The sequence below is a fragment of the Mytilus galloprovincialis genome, chromosome 6 (genome assembly GCF_965363235.1).
Source record: "Mytilus galloprovincialis chromosome 6, xbMytGall1.hap1.1, whole genome shotgun sequence".
NCBI classification, from domain to species: Eukaryota; Metazoa; Mollusca; class Bivalvia; order Mytilida; family Mytilidae; genus Mytilus; species Mytilus galloprovincialis.
Window position 1 is genome coordinate 30,610,807 of NC_134843.1, and position 17,334 is coordinate 30,628,140.

At 33.4% G+C, this 17,334-nt stretch overlaps 1 protein-coding gene across 7 annotated transcripts in view; it reads right to left on the reverse strand.

Annotated features, from left to right (window-relative positions):
- The window catches only part of LOC143079345 (sodium bicarbonate cotransporter 3-like), a 43,714-nt gene extending 27,216 nt beyond the window's left edge, over positions 1-16,498 (reverse strand). For 4 of the 7 annotated variants that reach the window (XM_076254608.1, XM_076254604.1, XM_076254609.1 and 1 more), the window contains exons 1-8: positions 15,892-16,498; positions 15,265-15,411; positions 9,251-9,321; positions 8,117-8,291; positions 7,147-7,280; positions 5,941-6,436; positions 3,627-3,746; positions 2,975-3,142 (exon numbers count right to left, since the gene is read on the reverse strand). In XM_076254608.1, coding sequence (XP_076110723.1) covers positions 2,975-3,142; positions 3,627-3,746; positions 5,941-6,436; positions 7,147-7,280; positions 8,117-8,291; positions 9,251-9,321; positions 15,265-15,411; positions 15,892-15,906 — 1,326 coding nt within the window. In that variant the 5' untranslated portion in view covers positions 15,907-16,498. Of the gene's footprint in view, positions 1-2,974; positions 3,143-3,626; positions 3,747-5,940; positions 6,437-7,146; positions 7,281-8,116; positions 8,292-9,171; positions 9,322-10,614; positions 11,422-15,264; positions 15,412-15,891 lie in introns of those variants that run through there. The other 3 variants (XM_076254605.1, XM_076254606.1, XM_076254607.1) reach the window with 3 other exon arrangements.
- Positions 16,499-17,334: the final 836 nt, after the last annotated feature.

Sequence of the window (17,334 nt, forward strand, 5' to 3'; positions counted from 1 at the left end):
GTTTTAAAACTCCGTTTAACAATTAAATAAACGGCTGTGTCTCACTATTTTCCTTGCGATTACATCCCAGCTCCTTTGATCTGAGCCGGATCATCCGGATCACCCCTACCAGATCAACCCATGCTTTCCTTTGTTCTGTAACATTTTGTCGGGAATGTCAAATTCACTATAAAACTTATAATTAATTATACGGAAAAGAGTGTCTATCAAATTTGGTGTAGAAAAAATCCAGTGTATATGCTGGGATTCGAACTCAAGACCTTTAGCATATTAAGTCACGACACATACCAATACACAAGGACGACTGGATACGAACTAACAGTAATCTAACATACTTAAAGTTAGCAAGATTTATAAGTGGGGCGAGTTAGCAGACCTTTATGTAGTGGCGTTTAAACCTTTTTCGTTAATAAGTGAGTTGTCAGACTGATTGTTCAATTTAATTTTACACTTTTTCAAAAGTGGTGCGAGTCGGTAAACAAGAGTGGGGCGATTTTTTTTTATAAAGTGGCGATATGGTGTTGGTCGATTGGCAAGTGGGGCAAGTTGACATTGTTTGATATCTACTCATCGTGTTGGGGGGTCAAAAAGGGTATACATCAAATAGTAATATATAAAGTGTATTATAATGGTTGTGTGGCGTTCTAAACTAGATTTTATAAATTGTAAATGGTTTTTCGTCTAATCTAAAACAGCTGGGATGTAAAATAGTTATCCCACTCGGACTTGGTGTGTCAGTGTTAGATCATCCTCTGGCCTCCGGCCATCGGGGTGATCTTACACTAACACACCGCGTCCGTGTGAGATAACTATTAAATACACGTATAGTGTTTACATTTTTTACCGGATCAATGACCTTACATCCCAGCTCCTTTGTTTTAACAGGGGTGATATGAGCCGGATCACCCCTACCAGATCACCCCAGTTTGGGATTCTTTGTTATGCATGCTTTCCTTTGTTCTGTTACATTTTGGCGGGAATGTCAGATCCACTATAAAACTTATAATTAATTATACGGTAAAGACTATCTATCAAAATTCACGTAGAAAAAAACCAGTGTATATGCTGGGATTTGAACTCAAGACCTTTAGCATACGACACTACACCAGGATGACTGGTTTCGAACTAACAGTAATTTAACATACTAAAAGGAAGCAAGATTTATAAGTGGGGCGAGTTAGCAGACCTTTATGTAGTGGGGTTTAAACCTTTTTCGTTAATAAGTGAGTTTTTAGACTGATTGTTCAATTTGATTTTACACTTTTTCAAAAGTTGGGCGAGTCGGTAAACAACAGTGGGGCGATTTATTTATATAGTGACGTTATAGTGTGGGCCGATTGGCAAGTGGGGCAAGTTGACACTGTTTGATATCTACTTATCGTAATTGGGGTCATAAAGGGTATACATCATAATGGTTGTGTGGCGTTCTAAACCAGATTTTATGAATTGTAATTGGTTTTTCGTCTAATCTAAAACAGTTGGGATGTAAAATAGTTAATATCCCACTCGGACTTGGTGTGTCCGTGTTAGATCACCCTCGTTAGAACAAATGAGCTGGGATGTAACTATTAAATAACGGGACACTTCATTGTTGAGTTTATCCCGAAACACCTATCTATAGATAGATTGGTCTATGATGAGCCAACTGTTTAAACTCCGCCCAGTCAAGTGAAACAAATCAAGTAATATAAGAGAATTAAAAAACCTAGGTTTCGATAATGCGACTTTAAATTACTTTTTGGCTAGTATTTAGTTTTTATGATATGACAAAAAAATAATAAGAGATGTATCCGATGGATACATCTGTTGTAGAGTTGTCACTGACTCAGACGTACTTATAAATATAATTATTTTCTGTGACTGTATATTACATTAATTTGTAGGATCTTTTACTATAGATAATTTAGCTGATCTGTAACAATAACATCTTCATGCCTTATATATCATGTACTGTAGTACGTCGCTAGATTAAAACTGACGAGGAAAGGTAACACACGGCCAGCGAAAGCTCTTTTTTTAGAGCCCAGGTGGTCGTGTGGTCTAGCGGGACGGCTGCAGTGCAGGCGAATTGGTGTCACGATATCACAGTAGCATGGGTTCGAATCCGGGCGAGGGAGGAACCAAAAATTTGCGAAAGCAAATTTACAGATCTAACATTGTTCGGTTGATGTTTAGACGAGTTGTATATACATTATGTACACACCCATGTATCACCATCATTGATGGCGATCCGATGGATACATCTGTTGTAGAGTTGTCACTGACTCAGACGTACTTATAAATATAATTATTTTCTGTGACTGTATATTACATTAATTTGTAAGATCCTTTACTATAGATAATTTAGCTGATCTGTAACAATAACATCTTCATGCCTTATATATCATGTACTGTAGTACGCCGCTGGATTAAAACTGACGAGGAAAGGTAACACACGGCCAGCGAAAGCTCTTTTTTGAGAGCCCAGGTGGTCGTGTGGTCTAGCGGGACGGCTGCAGTGCAGGCGAATTGGTGTCACGATATCACAGTAGCATGGGTTCGAATCCCGGCGAGGGAGGAACCAAAAAAAAAGGAAATTTACAGATCTAACATTGTTCGGTTGATGTTTAGACGAGTTGTATATACATTATGTACACAGCCATGTATCACCATCATTGATGGCGATCCGATGGATACATCTGTTGTAGAGTTGTCACTGACTCAGACGTATGTATTGTTTTGTACACACATCGGTCCGTTACTTTTCCCGTTTGCATGATTTATATTTGTCATTGCATGACAATTTATGGATGACTATGCCTAAAGAGTTTTGTTCATTGATGAAGACCGTACAGTGAAATTAAGTTGAAACTCCTATGTCATTTTGTCTCTGTCGCAGAGTTTTCTCATTGGCAACAACATCTTTTTATTTTTAGAATACATTAAAACAAATAGTCCCCAAAGATATCCAGACAGTAATGACATGCAATCTTACCTTTAGGTTATTTTCCTTTCTGTTTATGATAACAGCTGTAATATGTTGGTCCATAAAAATCCCCTTTAAAGTTACAAACGCTGGTAAAGCTGCTAGTAACATAGTCCACCAAGGATTAGAAGGGTTGTAAGGTCTTATAAACCATTCCCTTCCTCCAATATAGGAAAGCTTTAATATTGGATAAATAATCTTAACAAAACAATCTGTAGAATGCTTGGAATGTGGTGTAAATAAAAGGTTTAATTTTGACAAACCTTTAAGGAATTTTTATCCTCAATGCTCTTCAACTTCGAACTTATTTGGCCTTTTTTACTTTTTTGGATTCGAGCGTCCCTGATGAGTCTTTTGTAGACGAAACGCTCATCTGGCGTATAAACAAAATTAATCCTGGTATATATGATGAGTTTATTTTTATAAGATGTAAGATGAATTACAGAATATGCACATGTCAATATTAAGAACATTTACTGATTATTTACAAATATACAAAAAGGCAACCGTTTGCCAATGGACAATTATAAAAGGCAAATCAAGATGAACAAAATGAATGGAATCTCATGATCTCCAAAAGGAGCTAAAACGGGTTCGTCGACAGCGTATATGTTATACATATATCATATCTAAATATCTAAAAGAAATGTATTAAACAAACCTGAATCTTAGCTGGCACATACTGGGATAGCTTTGGAGTTGGTTCTCTCAGTAGTGCATCAACTAGAACCATTGAACAAATGGCGATGAAGACCGAAAAGTCTCCTACGGCATGACGTACCTATGAACAAAATTGATATGGCAATTTAATGCATAAACTGTAACTATTATTTTTTATTTTTTGTTTCGAGCGTCACAGATAAGTCTTTCATCTGGCGTACTAGATTTTGTGCCTCGTATCAATGATGAATATATTTGTAAACAGGGTAAAGAAAGTTAAAGAAATTATCTAAACGATGTTAGAAGTTTTGAAATAAATCCAGTTGATACAATCATAATGGTAAAGATATTGTCGAGCTTGTCATGTGTTTAAACAAAAATAAATAAAAATTAAAAACCAATTGTTCAGAGCACTGTAGAAGCTCTTTCCACCAATAAAGATCTATTTTGATTTAAAGGGGCACTAACTACCAAATTCATGTTCACTAATTTGATTCAAATTGTCACATTTTACTTATAACAATGTAAAACATTTTTCCAAACTATCAAAGATATAAAATTAACAATTTACAGGACATGGTCTCAATAAGATGTAGCTTCGTTTCGTGTGAATTTTAGCCAAGACGCCATCTAATTAACTATCGAGTTTACCTTCTATGACCATATAAGAGATGAAAACATAAACTTTGATATGCAAAGATTAAGCAACTCGTGCAATTGTATTTTTACAGGTACGTTAAATTTTGTATTGTAGATTAAAAATGTATGTTTATCGTCGTTTTTATCGTTATAAGAATGATTTTGTGTGGATCAAATCAGTTAATCAAATTATTTAACTAGTTTCATCAATGTTGACATTCTTTTTCTTTAAATACCCGTACACGGACAATGCATGCGTTATTCTATCTCTTTCTACGGAGTTCACATGAATACGGATTTAATGAGGTCGAAGTATTCACTTGCAAGTGAATAAGTCATTATCAGATTATTAGCTTAATTTGACAAAAGTGAACCATTTTAGCTGATAAAAGCAAATTGTTATTTCACTATTTAACTTTCATTAATGATTGAACCAACAAAATCATACTTTTGATTTTTTATATATCTCGTAGCTAGTGCCCCTTTAAAATTATGAAAATCAGTTTAAAATGTCTGTTCCTTTGGCTTTTTTTTATGTATAAATATGACTTTAAGGCAAAGGTCAAATTCTAGATCGTCCTATCAAACTATTATCTTGAGCTCAATTTCAAGGTTATCAACCAAGGACCTTAAATCAAAAGACTCCAGACCTCTACTTTATATTGTTAATGAGTTATATTACCATATGACTAATATTAGATATACAAGGGGGAAAACTTGCATCAAACGTCTACCTACCCTTTCAACTAAAATTTACGTGTTACGACATGTCACAACTAACAGTTATGTGAAAATATTTTGTCGATATCTTAAATGATTTCTGAAAATAAGAGATAACAACCCAAAATCTGAATTATGAAAATGACCTTGACCTTTGACCTTGACCTCATTTGCATTTTTTTGGACCAATGACCTCAAATCAAAATATCCTAGGCCTCTATCAATTATGGTTTTCCACATACGTTTTACTTATATCAAATACAAAAGGGGAAATAACTCTCATATTGAATCTCTTTATGGCTTCGGTCAAAATAAAACAGAACATCCTGAGGATACAACGAGCAATTTGGAAAAAATAAATTTGTCAGTTTCTTAAACGGTTGTTTGTGGAGATAACTCTTATATTTGGTATTCAGTTATACGTAGAAGTAGCTACAAAAGCGTACACACTGTACGATACCATATTCCAAATATCTAAGCGACATCTTGCGAAACATCAATTCAGCGAAGGAAAAAAAATAGGCGGAAGAAAAAAAAATAATCAGAAGAAAAGAAATACTAGGTCTTTCCACGGAAAAGGGGAAAGACCTAATAAATTCATGACGAATTTTGAAGTGATTTAAATTACTTCAAGCAGTACAACTTAAATAAAACAAAATATTCTAGTTTTGAAATGCAATAGAAGATGCTTAAACAGCAACTTGTCTTTGTGATAAATGTAAGCAAATTTGATATAACGTAAAATTATTTTGTAGAATTCTTCTATCTCAAAATTATTAATTGGAGTTACATTACTATATATAATTATCTTTACTTAGATATAATGATAACATTTTAGTTTCTAATAATAAACAAAAATAATATTCTTATTTCTAATTTTCTAAAGTTCCAAACTTTTTTGTATAAACTAGCAGAGGAGAGATATTCAGTCAACATAGTAATACATTTGAACTTACTACTGTTGGGAAAAATCGACTTTGTTTAATTTCAACCAACTTCCAAGCAATGATAAAAGTTCCAATACAGAGTAGTATAGGTAAGAAACGCACATCACTATTGTCAATTTGTGTATCCCGTCCGGAACCTTCCAAGACATTTTCTAATTTAGCGCAAACTTCATTCTTTATACTGCTATTCTCTTGCATAAATCCATATATCGTTGAATTGAAATTCATATAAGGAGTATACATAGTTTCTGTCTGGTTATCAGGGACACAGGTGCATGTACAAAACGGTACGTTATGGTATGTATTAGAGGGATATCTGCTTAACCGTGTCACTGATTCATATATTATGAAAATACTAGCCATTACGCAAGTAAAAATCTCCTGTGTAAATCTTGTTATATATCGGACTATTACACTCAAATCAAACGCAACAATGATCAGTAAATACAGAGCTAACCATAAACCTATCATACATCTAAATGATAGATAATCCCAACTATAATCACTGAAAAATAAAATCATTACCTTTGAATTTGTCATCCAACGAATAAAAAACAAGAATGAAAAGTAAATTTTCTTTCTTCGCCACAAATAACATTATGACTTACCGAATGAAACTTATTACCGGTTTTAAACTTAGGAGATAACTGTATTGTATTTTAAGGTCCGACGGCATCAATTGGGGATTTGATGGTCGCAAATTAAGTTTACTGGCGACGCGTTAGCGGAGACAGTAAACGGGTATTTGCGACCATCAAATCCCAAATTGATGCCGTCGGAGCTTAAAATACAATATTGTTATCTCCATTCTAATGAAACTGACAGAAAACAACGTTAAAATATGTATTTAAAATCTGTCATATGCCGTCTGCGCTTGCGCGTACGTCCCATAGCATCAATTGTCAATTGATGCCATGTAAGAAAACGACGTTATCCAATCAAAATGAACGTTACAAACGTTGTTGCATTAGAATTGTTATTAGCAACACGATATGTTTTCTTTCTGTAGCACGTGATAGCAAACCCACGTTTTCGTTGCAGTTCGTGATGCTCAGTCGTTAGTGTAAATGTGTTAATATTCGAGTTATGATTTTTGAATTTTCGTTTGGTTTCTTTTGCTTCTCTTATATAAAAGTTGTACAATTTCCTAAAAAAGATGTTTTAACTTTTTTCCAAATTTTCTGTAGATCATATTTGCTATTGTCAAGTACTTACCGACAAAAGCGACTTATAATTAATTCAATTGCGAATAACTGAAAGGAAACACCCATAATGACTAGAGGCTGTCCACCAAACAATGCAAACGCAATATTTACAAAAGCTGCAGCCAAAAGACATTCCGTTGTTGCCTGTAAACATAACAATTTAATCTTTATTCTGCAGAGTATTTCAAACTATAGACATAACTTTTGATGACTAAAGATATCATTTATACGGGAATATAAAGATAACTATATTGTAATTACTTTTCAGTACACTGTTATTTCTTCAAATAGAGTATATATGTTATTTAACGTATAATAGGTTGCCAGGAATTTGAAAAAAAATATGTTTGTATGGCAAATACCTGACTGACTCTTGAACATAATATCATATATGCTGTATAAAAGTAGGTATTTTCAATTATGTACTTTCTTTTCTTATGAACAAGTCTAGAAAACACACGGTTTTTCAAATACTGTTGAATTGATATAAAAAGCACAAACATTTGAAAGTGTTTGACCTTGTTTTATTTAATATAATCAATTTGAAATATGGCGGGAAATAATTCTTTCGAGAATTCTGATGCATTTAACCTTTGCACATTTTGTCTTTCAAAAAACTTTGATAAATAACAAGAATTTCATAAAGATTTCATAAGTTGCAATTTAAGCTATACGTAAAAAATTATAAAAGAATATAGGGAAAAGCTCGATAAAAAATGTATGATAACTACTTAAATTAAGTTGAGAATTCGGAGCATCTGACAAAAAGTCAAAACAAGAACAAACATCCTTTATGAAAGTTAACAATGTGTTCGCCAAAATGGTGGATCAACCGATGTTTTATAGCTTTCCTTCTTTTTAAAATTTTCTTCGGAGTTCAGATTTTTTTGTGATTTTACTTTTATTTTAAATCTTTGTATGCCATCTGGATGTTTTTTGTTTGTTTGTATAAATAATGAAAATAACTAAAAATTAAATACCATGTAGTTATCTGTCATAATGCCCATTAAATATCCACATGTAATGTTAAGCGTCAAAGTAGCTAGATACAAGTAGAATATAGTACCAATACTCTGTATGTGAACACCATTCTTAAAGTCACTGGTGTAAAAAGGAATTTTTCGTTTTACATCGTTGATTAGACCTCCAAAAAATCTACAAAAGAACAAGACCAAGTAAGGAATTTTGATGTTAATCATTATTTTTTTTCTAATTTTGCCTCTTTTATTCATTTATTGCTACACTAAAAATCTGTATAGGTCAACAGATTCGTCAAATAAATTTCTTCCTTGGAGTTGAATGGAGATAGATAAGGCAAAGCTTAGTCTGAATCGGGTCTTTGGTAACTGCGAATGGCATTTTGGAATTTTGGAATTTTGGAATTTGGGTCCTCAATGCTCTTCAACTTTGTATTTGTTTGGCTTTTTAACTATTTTGATCTGAGCGTCACTAATGAGTCTTATGTAGACGAAACGCGCGTCTGGCGTATAAAATTATTATCCTGGTACTTTTGATAACTATTTACACCACTGGGTCGATGCCACTGCTGGTGGACATTTCGTCCCCGAGGGTATCACCAGCCCAGTAGTCAGCACTTCGGCGTTGACATGAATATCAATTATATGGTCATTTTCATAAATTTTACAAAACTTTGAATTTTTCGATAAACTAAGAATTTTCGTACCCCAGGAGTAGAGGAGTAGATTACCTTAGCCGTATTTGGCACTACTTTTTGGAATTTTGGGTCCTCAATGCTCTTCAACTATGTATTTGTTTGACTTTTTAACTATTTTGATTTGAGCGTCACTGATGGGTCTTATGTAGACGAAACGCGCGTCTGGCGTATAAAATTATAATCCTGGTACTATATCTATATCCATAATATCAAATGTAACATCTTAATGGCCAATCTTTGCGAATTTTCTCTTAAAGTTACATGTATTGAAAAGAAATTTCGGAAGTTGCATCTGCAGTTAGGGTCAGTTCAAACCTCTCTATAGATGTGTTGGAATATTCTGTAATAGTCATATATTACCTTACATTGTCCATGGCTATTATTTCCAACATTATTTCCTGTCGGGTGCCATATTTGGAGTAGAATTGTAGAAACATACCTCCCTGTTCTGACTAGTGTATCGTCAATTTGTGCATGGTATTCGTCCTTAGATTTCAATTTTCTTCTTTCCTGTAGTACAATAGAGGGAAATCGGTCTTAGATTGGCGTATAGACATTACTTGTCTGACTAAAAGCCTGAAAACATTTCACTGATAAGGGCAAAGTAAGTTTTGTTTAAGCTGATAAAGTAGGGAAAGATTAGATATATTTGAAGATTGTAGAAGAGTTGTTTTCTTTCAATCATATCATTTCGCAAAATAGTGAGGTAAAATACCGTAGATCTTGTTGTAAATCACCAAGCTAACAAAATTCTACTAGTTATAGACAAGAATTAATGGAAACGGACAAGAAAATCGATAGCACTTGCATAATTTCACCTGCTACAAGCACACCTTTAATTACAACTCAATCAGATTGGTATTCCGGCATTTTTGTATGAAAAAACACACCAAACGAATAGATAACAAGAATCATACACCTTCCTAATGTTCTTTTCTATTGTAAATGCAATCAATACATCCCAACCTGACCAAATTTATTTGATTGACGAAAAAACGTTCCTGACCGTTTCAAACCAAAATCAAACGACCGCATGTCGCTTGCAGAAGGCAAATTATTAATGAGAAATACTTTAATAACTGTGTTTTCAATTGGTCTTGCGTTACAATTACATCAGGAATTAGGATCAAACAATCAGTTAATACATTACATGCGCATGAGTTAGAATGAGAAAAGGCGACGCTTAACAAGCTGATCAAGCCAGGAAATTGATAAGGTCAAAACGGCATGTACGTTCCAAACGGTATTGTTTCGTTGTCGTCTAATGATTGTCCTATTTAGGAAGGATCTCGTAACAAGTAGATTAATACATAACCGGTGAAGGCAAGAATATTTTTCATTATATTACTAGGGCTGTATATTAACTGCAGACATACACGACAGATTCAAGCTATGTTGAACAGATATAAAGTGATACCAGGGCATGAAAGTTATCTACCAGTCGACGAGGGAACCATGTATTTGATGAACAGCTGTGTACCTTTCAATAATTCAGACAATCGCACCGAGTCTCGCCGTCGAAAGCAAGCCAATAGTAATATACATGAACTACCATGTTTTGAAATTTTTAAAACTCAATCATACCGTCTCAGTCTGGGTTATGTTGCGACTTCTGTACAGAGAAGTTGTTAAATTACCACTCGAAGTTTGAGTTTATGCTAAAACGCAATGCTAAATGCACTGTAAATTGACTTTTCCCTGGTTTCTTTATTTATTATATATATATATGATTCATTAGACTTAAGTCGAAAACTCATAACACATTTAGAGCTGTGTGATTCGAAAGAAAAGTTCACACGTTACCATAAAAATCTTAACAAGTTCCGGGTCAAATTAGCCACTTGTAAAGATTTCAGCTAGGTCTGACTTCTACATTGAGAAGCATAATTTAAACATCACGTCTTCAGGCCTTATTTCCAAACCAAAGTCTTGATGAATGCATATATTGCCAAGTCGGCTATCGGATTGACTCTGCAGTTGGTTTCAGAAGATAAAAATGTTGGTCTAGAACAGGTTTTGGTTGAAGGTCAAATTTCATCTGACTTCCTTCAAGATTTGATGTGTACATGCAAAGGAAAATCAGATTACAGTGAGGGTTGTGAGTGCCGCTCTAGCAAGAATTATTCAGTACTAAACTTTGTCAATGTCAAACATCTGACTTTTGTTGAAATACATAAACACTACCGACAGAGATTGATGATGAGGATGCCTGATTATCTGATCTATCTGGGCGTTTTTTAATAAAAGCGTTCCTTTCAGACCTAAAAAAAATGGAAAATCAACTAGTCTAAAATTTATTTTCAAGAGTTATTTTGAATACCTCTATTATAGACTTGTTTGTAAACAAAAAGTGCAATCATAAATACTCTTTAAAATTATATTATTTTCATAATTTGTGTACTGTTTCGTAGGGGACTTTTGTCCCCTACGAAACTGCTTCTAAACACACATATTTTTGCAATTTTAAATGTTTCCTATAGACATTCCAGTTTGTTTACTTTATATACTAGAAAATCTCATTTTTTTCTGAATTGGAGAACTATTTTTTATCGATAAAGATTAGACAGTACTTCACATATGAAGGTACAACTCATGTTACGTAGTGAACATTTTGATGCGTTTCGTAGTTGACAAAACCGTTTCGTAGTGGACAAAAAGTTTCGTAATTGACATCAACCATATTCTATGTTAATAAAAACATAATAAAAACAAGAATGTGTCCCAAGTACACGGATGCCCCACTCGCACTATCATTTTCTATGTTCAGAGGACCGTGAAATTGGGGTCAAAACTTTAATTTGGAATTAAAATTAAAAAGATCATATCATAGGGAACAAGTGTACTAAGTTTCAAGTTGATTAGACTTCAACTTCTTCATAAACTACCTTGACCAAAAACTTTAACCTGAAGCGAACGGAGGCACAGACCAGAAAACATAATGCCCCTCTACTATCGTAGGTGGGGCATAATTACATGAAACTAACCTTTGTTATTTCCTTTGCACGAATATAATTGAAAAAGAGTAAAAAAAGACTGCATGGTAGTGGTAGTGTCCACTACGAAACGTTTTTCTCCCAAACTTGTTTCGTAGGGGACCGTTTCGTAGGGGACGTAGTTACATGTTTTATTATTTTCTCACAACCCAAATATTGCAATAGTAACAAGACTGACTGTATTCATCAAAGCGTTTTTAAGCTGTACACTGATATTTTTTTCATAATTTTAAAACCAGTTACTGAAGGAGATTTTACCCGTTTCGTAGTGGACATTTACAAAAATACGGTACCACTCTGGTCCATTTGATGTGCTCAATTTTTCTTACCAACAGTTTAATTGCCGTTATAAAAGCATCACTTCTTTTGTAAGACCTTAATGTTTATATCTCTTGCAAACAAAAAATTACATTGATTTTATAAAACTGTTTATAAGCAAGTTTTAATGACTTCGTTTCGTAGTGGACATTGTGTTAGGGACACACCTTCTAAAAGTTAAATGTTAAAAGCTGTTTATTAAAATATGTTGGCTCTAAACATACTTTTGAATTATTAAAGAACTTATATTAAGTAAAATTAATATTTATTTCTACATTTTTTTACGATATTTGAGAGTATGAATGTTGAACAGGCGGTCTAGGGACATGCCATTTTGGTTGTTTTGGACCATTCAGGAATCAATATCTTATCAATCCCTCTACAAAATAAACTGTTTCTTTGCTTAAAAATGTTATATCTAATTCAATGTACTGACTGCACAAAAAATTACTTGCAAAGATCAAACACATTTTTTTTTAAAGTGGCTGGGACAAGAAAGTACGTTTTTATTGAAAAACGCCCTTCTACGTCTTTAACATTCTTATGACTTATAACTTTTTCTCTAATTTTTGTACTATTTTCACATTTCTTGATCGGTGTGAGAAAAATATTTCTCATTACTAGTGAAATATCTGTTATCGGCAAATGATTAGTCGAAATTTGATTATGACGGTAAAATTTCTTGGTTTTTTTTCTGAATTTGCCTATTGTGATGTCATGAAAAAAGGCGACCATGCCTGATGACGTCGTATTTAAAGAACACAATTGTTTTTAAATCTTTGAAAAATAAGGGATAAAATCATTAGAGAAACAGGTTCCGACACTATAACTCGTGAATTACGATATTTCTTCAATCTCAACAGTTAAATTTTAATTATTTAAAATGCTCGGAAAGCCTCGCGCTTTAAATAATAAAATTTAACTGTCTCGAGTTGAGAAATACACTTGCAGTGTAGGAATCTATATTTTTACCTTCTGTTATATTTTTTTTTCTGTTATTCATACCTTGATGTGAGTTTGAAAACAAAAACTATTTCTTATACTTGTGATAGGACGATTTTAGGTCAAATGACGTTTAAAACGTTGATATGATGCCTTTATATTTCATAAACCTTATATAGATACACTTTGAATGTGAAAAACAAATATTTTAGACAGCTTTAAACTGAATTTTAAGTTTCAAAACATTTCCTTAAATAGCCAGTGGACATGATTTCAATGACATTAACCTTAACCCCTCCTTTACTTGACTTTAAAGTTTTGCAAACTTACAAGTCTTGTTTAAACTTCATGTTTATGAAAAAAATTAGTACCAAAGTTCGAAGCCATCCTTGTATGGAAACCAAATGAAATGTAAATGAGAAAAATGTCTTTTTTTTAAAAAACCGTCAATTTCAACGTAAAAAATAACGTTGTTTTTAAAAAAAACTGGTATTCCCTAGAGGCTAAATATATATTGAATGAAAAAATGTCCTATGCTTTCTAAATATATATTTTTCATTTTAGAATTTAAGCCAAAATTAACAGTTAGGACAATATTTGGAAATATATCATTGTTAACCTTTGACCTCATTTATGCAAAGCTCCGACCAATTCTCATGGTTACGGCATCTTTAATCTGAAAGTTTACTGTTTTCCCTTTTCATTAATATATAGTTCAGCCGTGTGTTCGGTGGGTGTATGATTTTTTTTTTATTCTACCGCTGGTCTAATAGCAGAATAATGATCAACCATCTTAATTAAGAACGAAAAAAATCAAGATTAATTCTCTCTACAAAATATTGCAAATAAAATGCCAATACAAAAAAGATTTCCTCTGGGATATGTTAGTCTAGTACCTTTAAAAAAATGATTTATTCATTTATTTCGGAGGATAGCATGTACTCCATTGTCGCTAATTATAATTCATTGTGTAAGGGGCAAGATGAAGCGCGCCGCTAGGTGCGGGATATTGTTGCTGTGTTGAAGAATTATTTGACGACTGTTTTATGCTAGTTTGTTGAGCTGTTGCCTCTTTGACACATTCCCCTTATCCATTCTCAATTTTTTCAGGGACGCGATTGGATGTAATACCTCTAGACATGTTAGCCAGTCAGACCCACTCTAAATGATACGAAATTGCATTTAACCTGATGTTCAAAGTTTGGTAAAACACAGACTGTACACTGTTTGGAAAAGTAAAACCACAAAAATGCTAAACTCCCGAAAATTCAGAAAGAAATGATCCTTATCAAATGGCAAAATCAAAAGCCCAAAGACATCAAACGAATGGTTAACAACTGTCATAAATCCCAAGACCCGAAACTGTCGATCTCATTTAATAGCTTCATCACTTCGAAAGATTTGTTGTCATTACTGCTATAGTGAAAATTGTATGCGTAAAAGTAACAAACAGTGCCAATCTTATTAAAATTTTTGGTCCTTTTTCTTCTGTCTCATAAATTTTTAAACCACTTTTGGTTATTGTTTTGTTTATGCATTTATTTTAAAGCTGTATTACTAATAAGAATTTGGTATCTATGGAAGAACATTTGAAAACTTATCTCATACACACCTTGTCGATAGCTTTGGTGAATAAGTTAGTAAAGGAGGGACGAAAGATACCAAAGGGACAGTCAAACTCATAAATCTAAAACAAACTGACAACGCCATGGCTAAAAATGAAAAGGACAAACAAACAAGAGCACACACGACACAACATAGAAAACTAAAGAATAAACAACACGAACCCCACCAAAAAACTAGGGGTGATCTCAGGTGCTCCGGAAGGGTAAGCAGATCCTGCTCCACATGTGGCACCCGTCGTGTTGCTTATGTGATAACAAATCCGGTAAATAGTCTAATTCGGTAGGTTAGTAAATGTCGACTAACAAATGTTTTATTTTATCTCGTGAATTGTTATTTTTGATTACTAGACTGATTCGTTACGTAATATTTCTCTTTTTTTTTTCATATATATAAATCGTCCATTTACTTATGTCATAAATAGCATGACATGTATATTTTGAAAAAATCTAAGTTAACAACTGCATGTTGATATAACAGATCAAAATTATTTTAAACAAAATAATTAAAAAGTGGTAATTTTCCAGTTGAGGTGATTTGATATTAAAAACTACACTTAGATATGAGCTTCACAAACCTGAAGAGGTGATGTTGTTGGTGGTTCTATGCAAATGTGGTCATCCGATTCAACTGGCGAAATTACTGTTAGCTGGTCTAAAAATTCTTCGAATCCATGAATAATGTCTTCCTTTGATTTTGCTTTGTATGCAACTTCGCTGAAAATCTGTTAATTTTCATACAATCTTTTTTACTAACTACTTTTAAGAAAAGTGGCTGGAACATTCAAAGTGGAGAAGAAAATAACAACGCAAACAAAAAGAGAAAGAAACACGACGGAAATACAAAAATATAATAATACATGAAAGAGTAAAGACTTAGCAACACGAATTTTTTTGTTGTTAGTTATTTCAATAAAAATTATGAAAATTTTAAAAATATGTATGTAGTAAGTACCAATTAATAATAGACAATACATGGAAAAATATGAAAAAATAATGTTTTGTTGATGAAACACCGTCATCTGAACTTTCTTTCAGAGGATGTATTACGTACACTTTTGAATGAAAATATCAAATAGTATAGATGAATACAATTCATATGGTAAGGTTCTATAATCCTAAAGCTAATGACATTTTGACATATTTTAGGGGGTTCTTGTTTTATTTAAGGGAGGTAATGTAACATGATATACTGCATATCTCACCTTATCGACCATCATATTTGAAATTACTCTTCCTATTTCAAATACATAGCTAGGTTCAAATTTCGGAGAAAGATGAAAGAAAATGAACCTGGTCGGTAAAGCCACTTGTGATAAATCACCAATAAATCTGGGTTCAATCAATCGAATGAATGCTGTGACTGGTTTTTCCAAATCTTCAAATTCACCAGCCCATACATTAGCAACCTCTGCACCATTGGGAAACTTATTCAAGCACGTTGAATTGAACTGTAGACAAAAATATATCTTGATCAGCTAACACGTATACAAATAATATCTAGTACAATACTTGTAAACGGGAAAAATCTGATGAAAAATTTCTTGATTCTTATTTAAATAAATGTGTGAATGAGGTAGATAAGAGAATATCACATTTTGAAAATAATAGGGTACATAATACACCTATTTCCAGAATAAGAAATAAACTTCAAGAACTTTCAAAGCGGTTTGTGTTTGTACCGGCCGATAAGGCAGCCAACAATGTGGTGGTGGTATGCCGTAAATACTACACGGACGTTCTTAAGAATGAAATTTTAAATTCATCTACATTCAAGTCCATCCGCTTCACAGAGAGTCATATAGTAAACAAACATATCACAACCTCATCAAAGCTTAATGCTTCTTCTGAACATTTGATGGTCCCTTCTATGTATTGGCTACCTAAACTACACAAAAAAAAAACCAAAAAAAAAACCATTTAAATATCGTTTCATCTCGGCCTCTAGTAAGTGTTCTACAACTAATCTTTCAGTGCTTTTAGCAAGTTCATTAAAAGACGGACGAAAGATACCAAAGGGACAGTCAAACTCATAAATCTAAAACAAACTGACAACGCCATGGCTAAAAATGAAAAAGACAAACAAACAACAACACACATGACACAACATAGAAAACTAAAGAATAAACAACACGAACCCCACCAAAAAACTAGGGGTGATCTCGGGTGCTCCGGAAGGGTAAGCAGATCCTGCTCCACATGTGACACACGTCGTGTTGTTTATGTGATAACAAATCTGGTAAATAGTCTAATTCGGTAGGTCACATTCATGAAAGGGAAGGGAATTGTAGTTACGACGTAAGGAACATATCCGATATAATTTGTGAAACAGTTATTCCATAATGGTCAACCAACTCGTGATGGCGTCCGTAAAGTTTACGAAGGGATGATTTCAACTTCACCATTTGGAACTCTTGGTTTAACAGCTTCCTTGTGAGCAGCAACCCTCTATCAAGAAAATCATGATAGGAAATGCAAGCACGGGAATATCGTATCAATTGGGAGATATATACCCCGTATGCAGGTGCTACTGGAATGTTGCTATTTAGAAATAGAAAGTTCACAATTGGAAAGCTGAAATCATCTCTTTTGTCGTAAAGTTTTGTTTTCAACCGACCCTCATTGTCAGTTCTAGATATAAGTCAAGA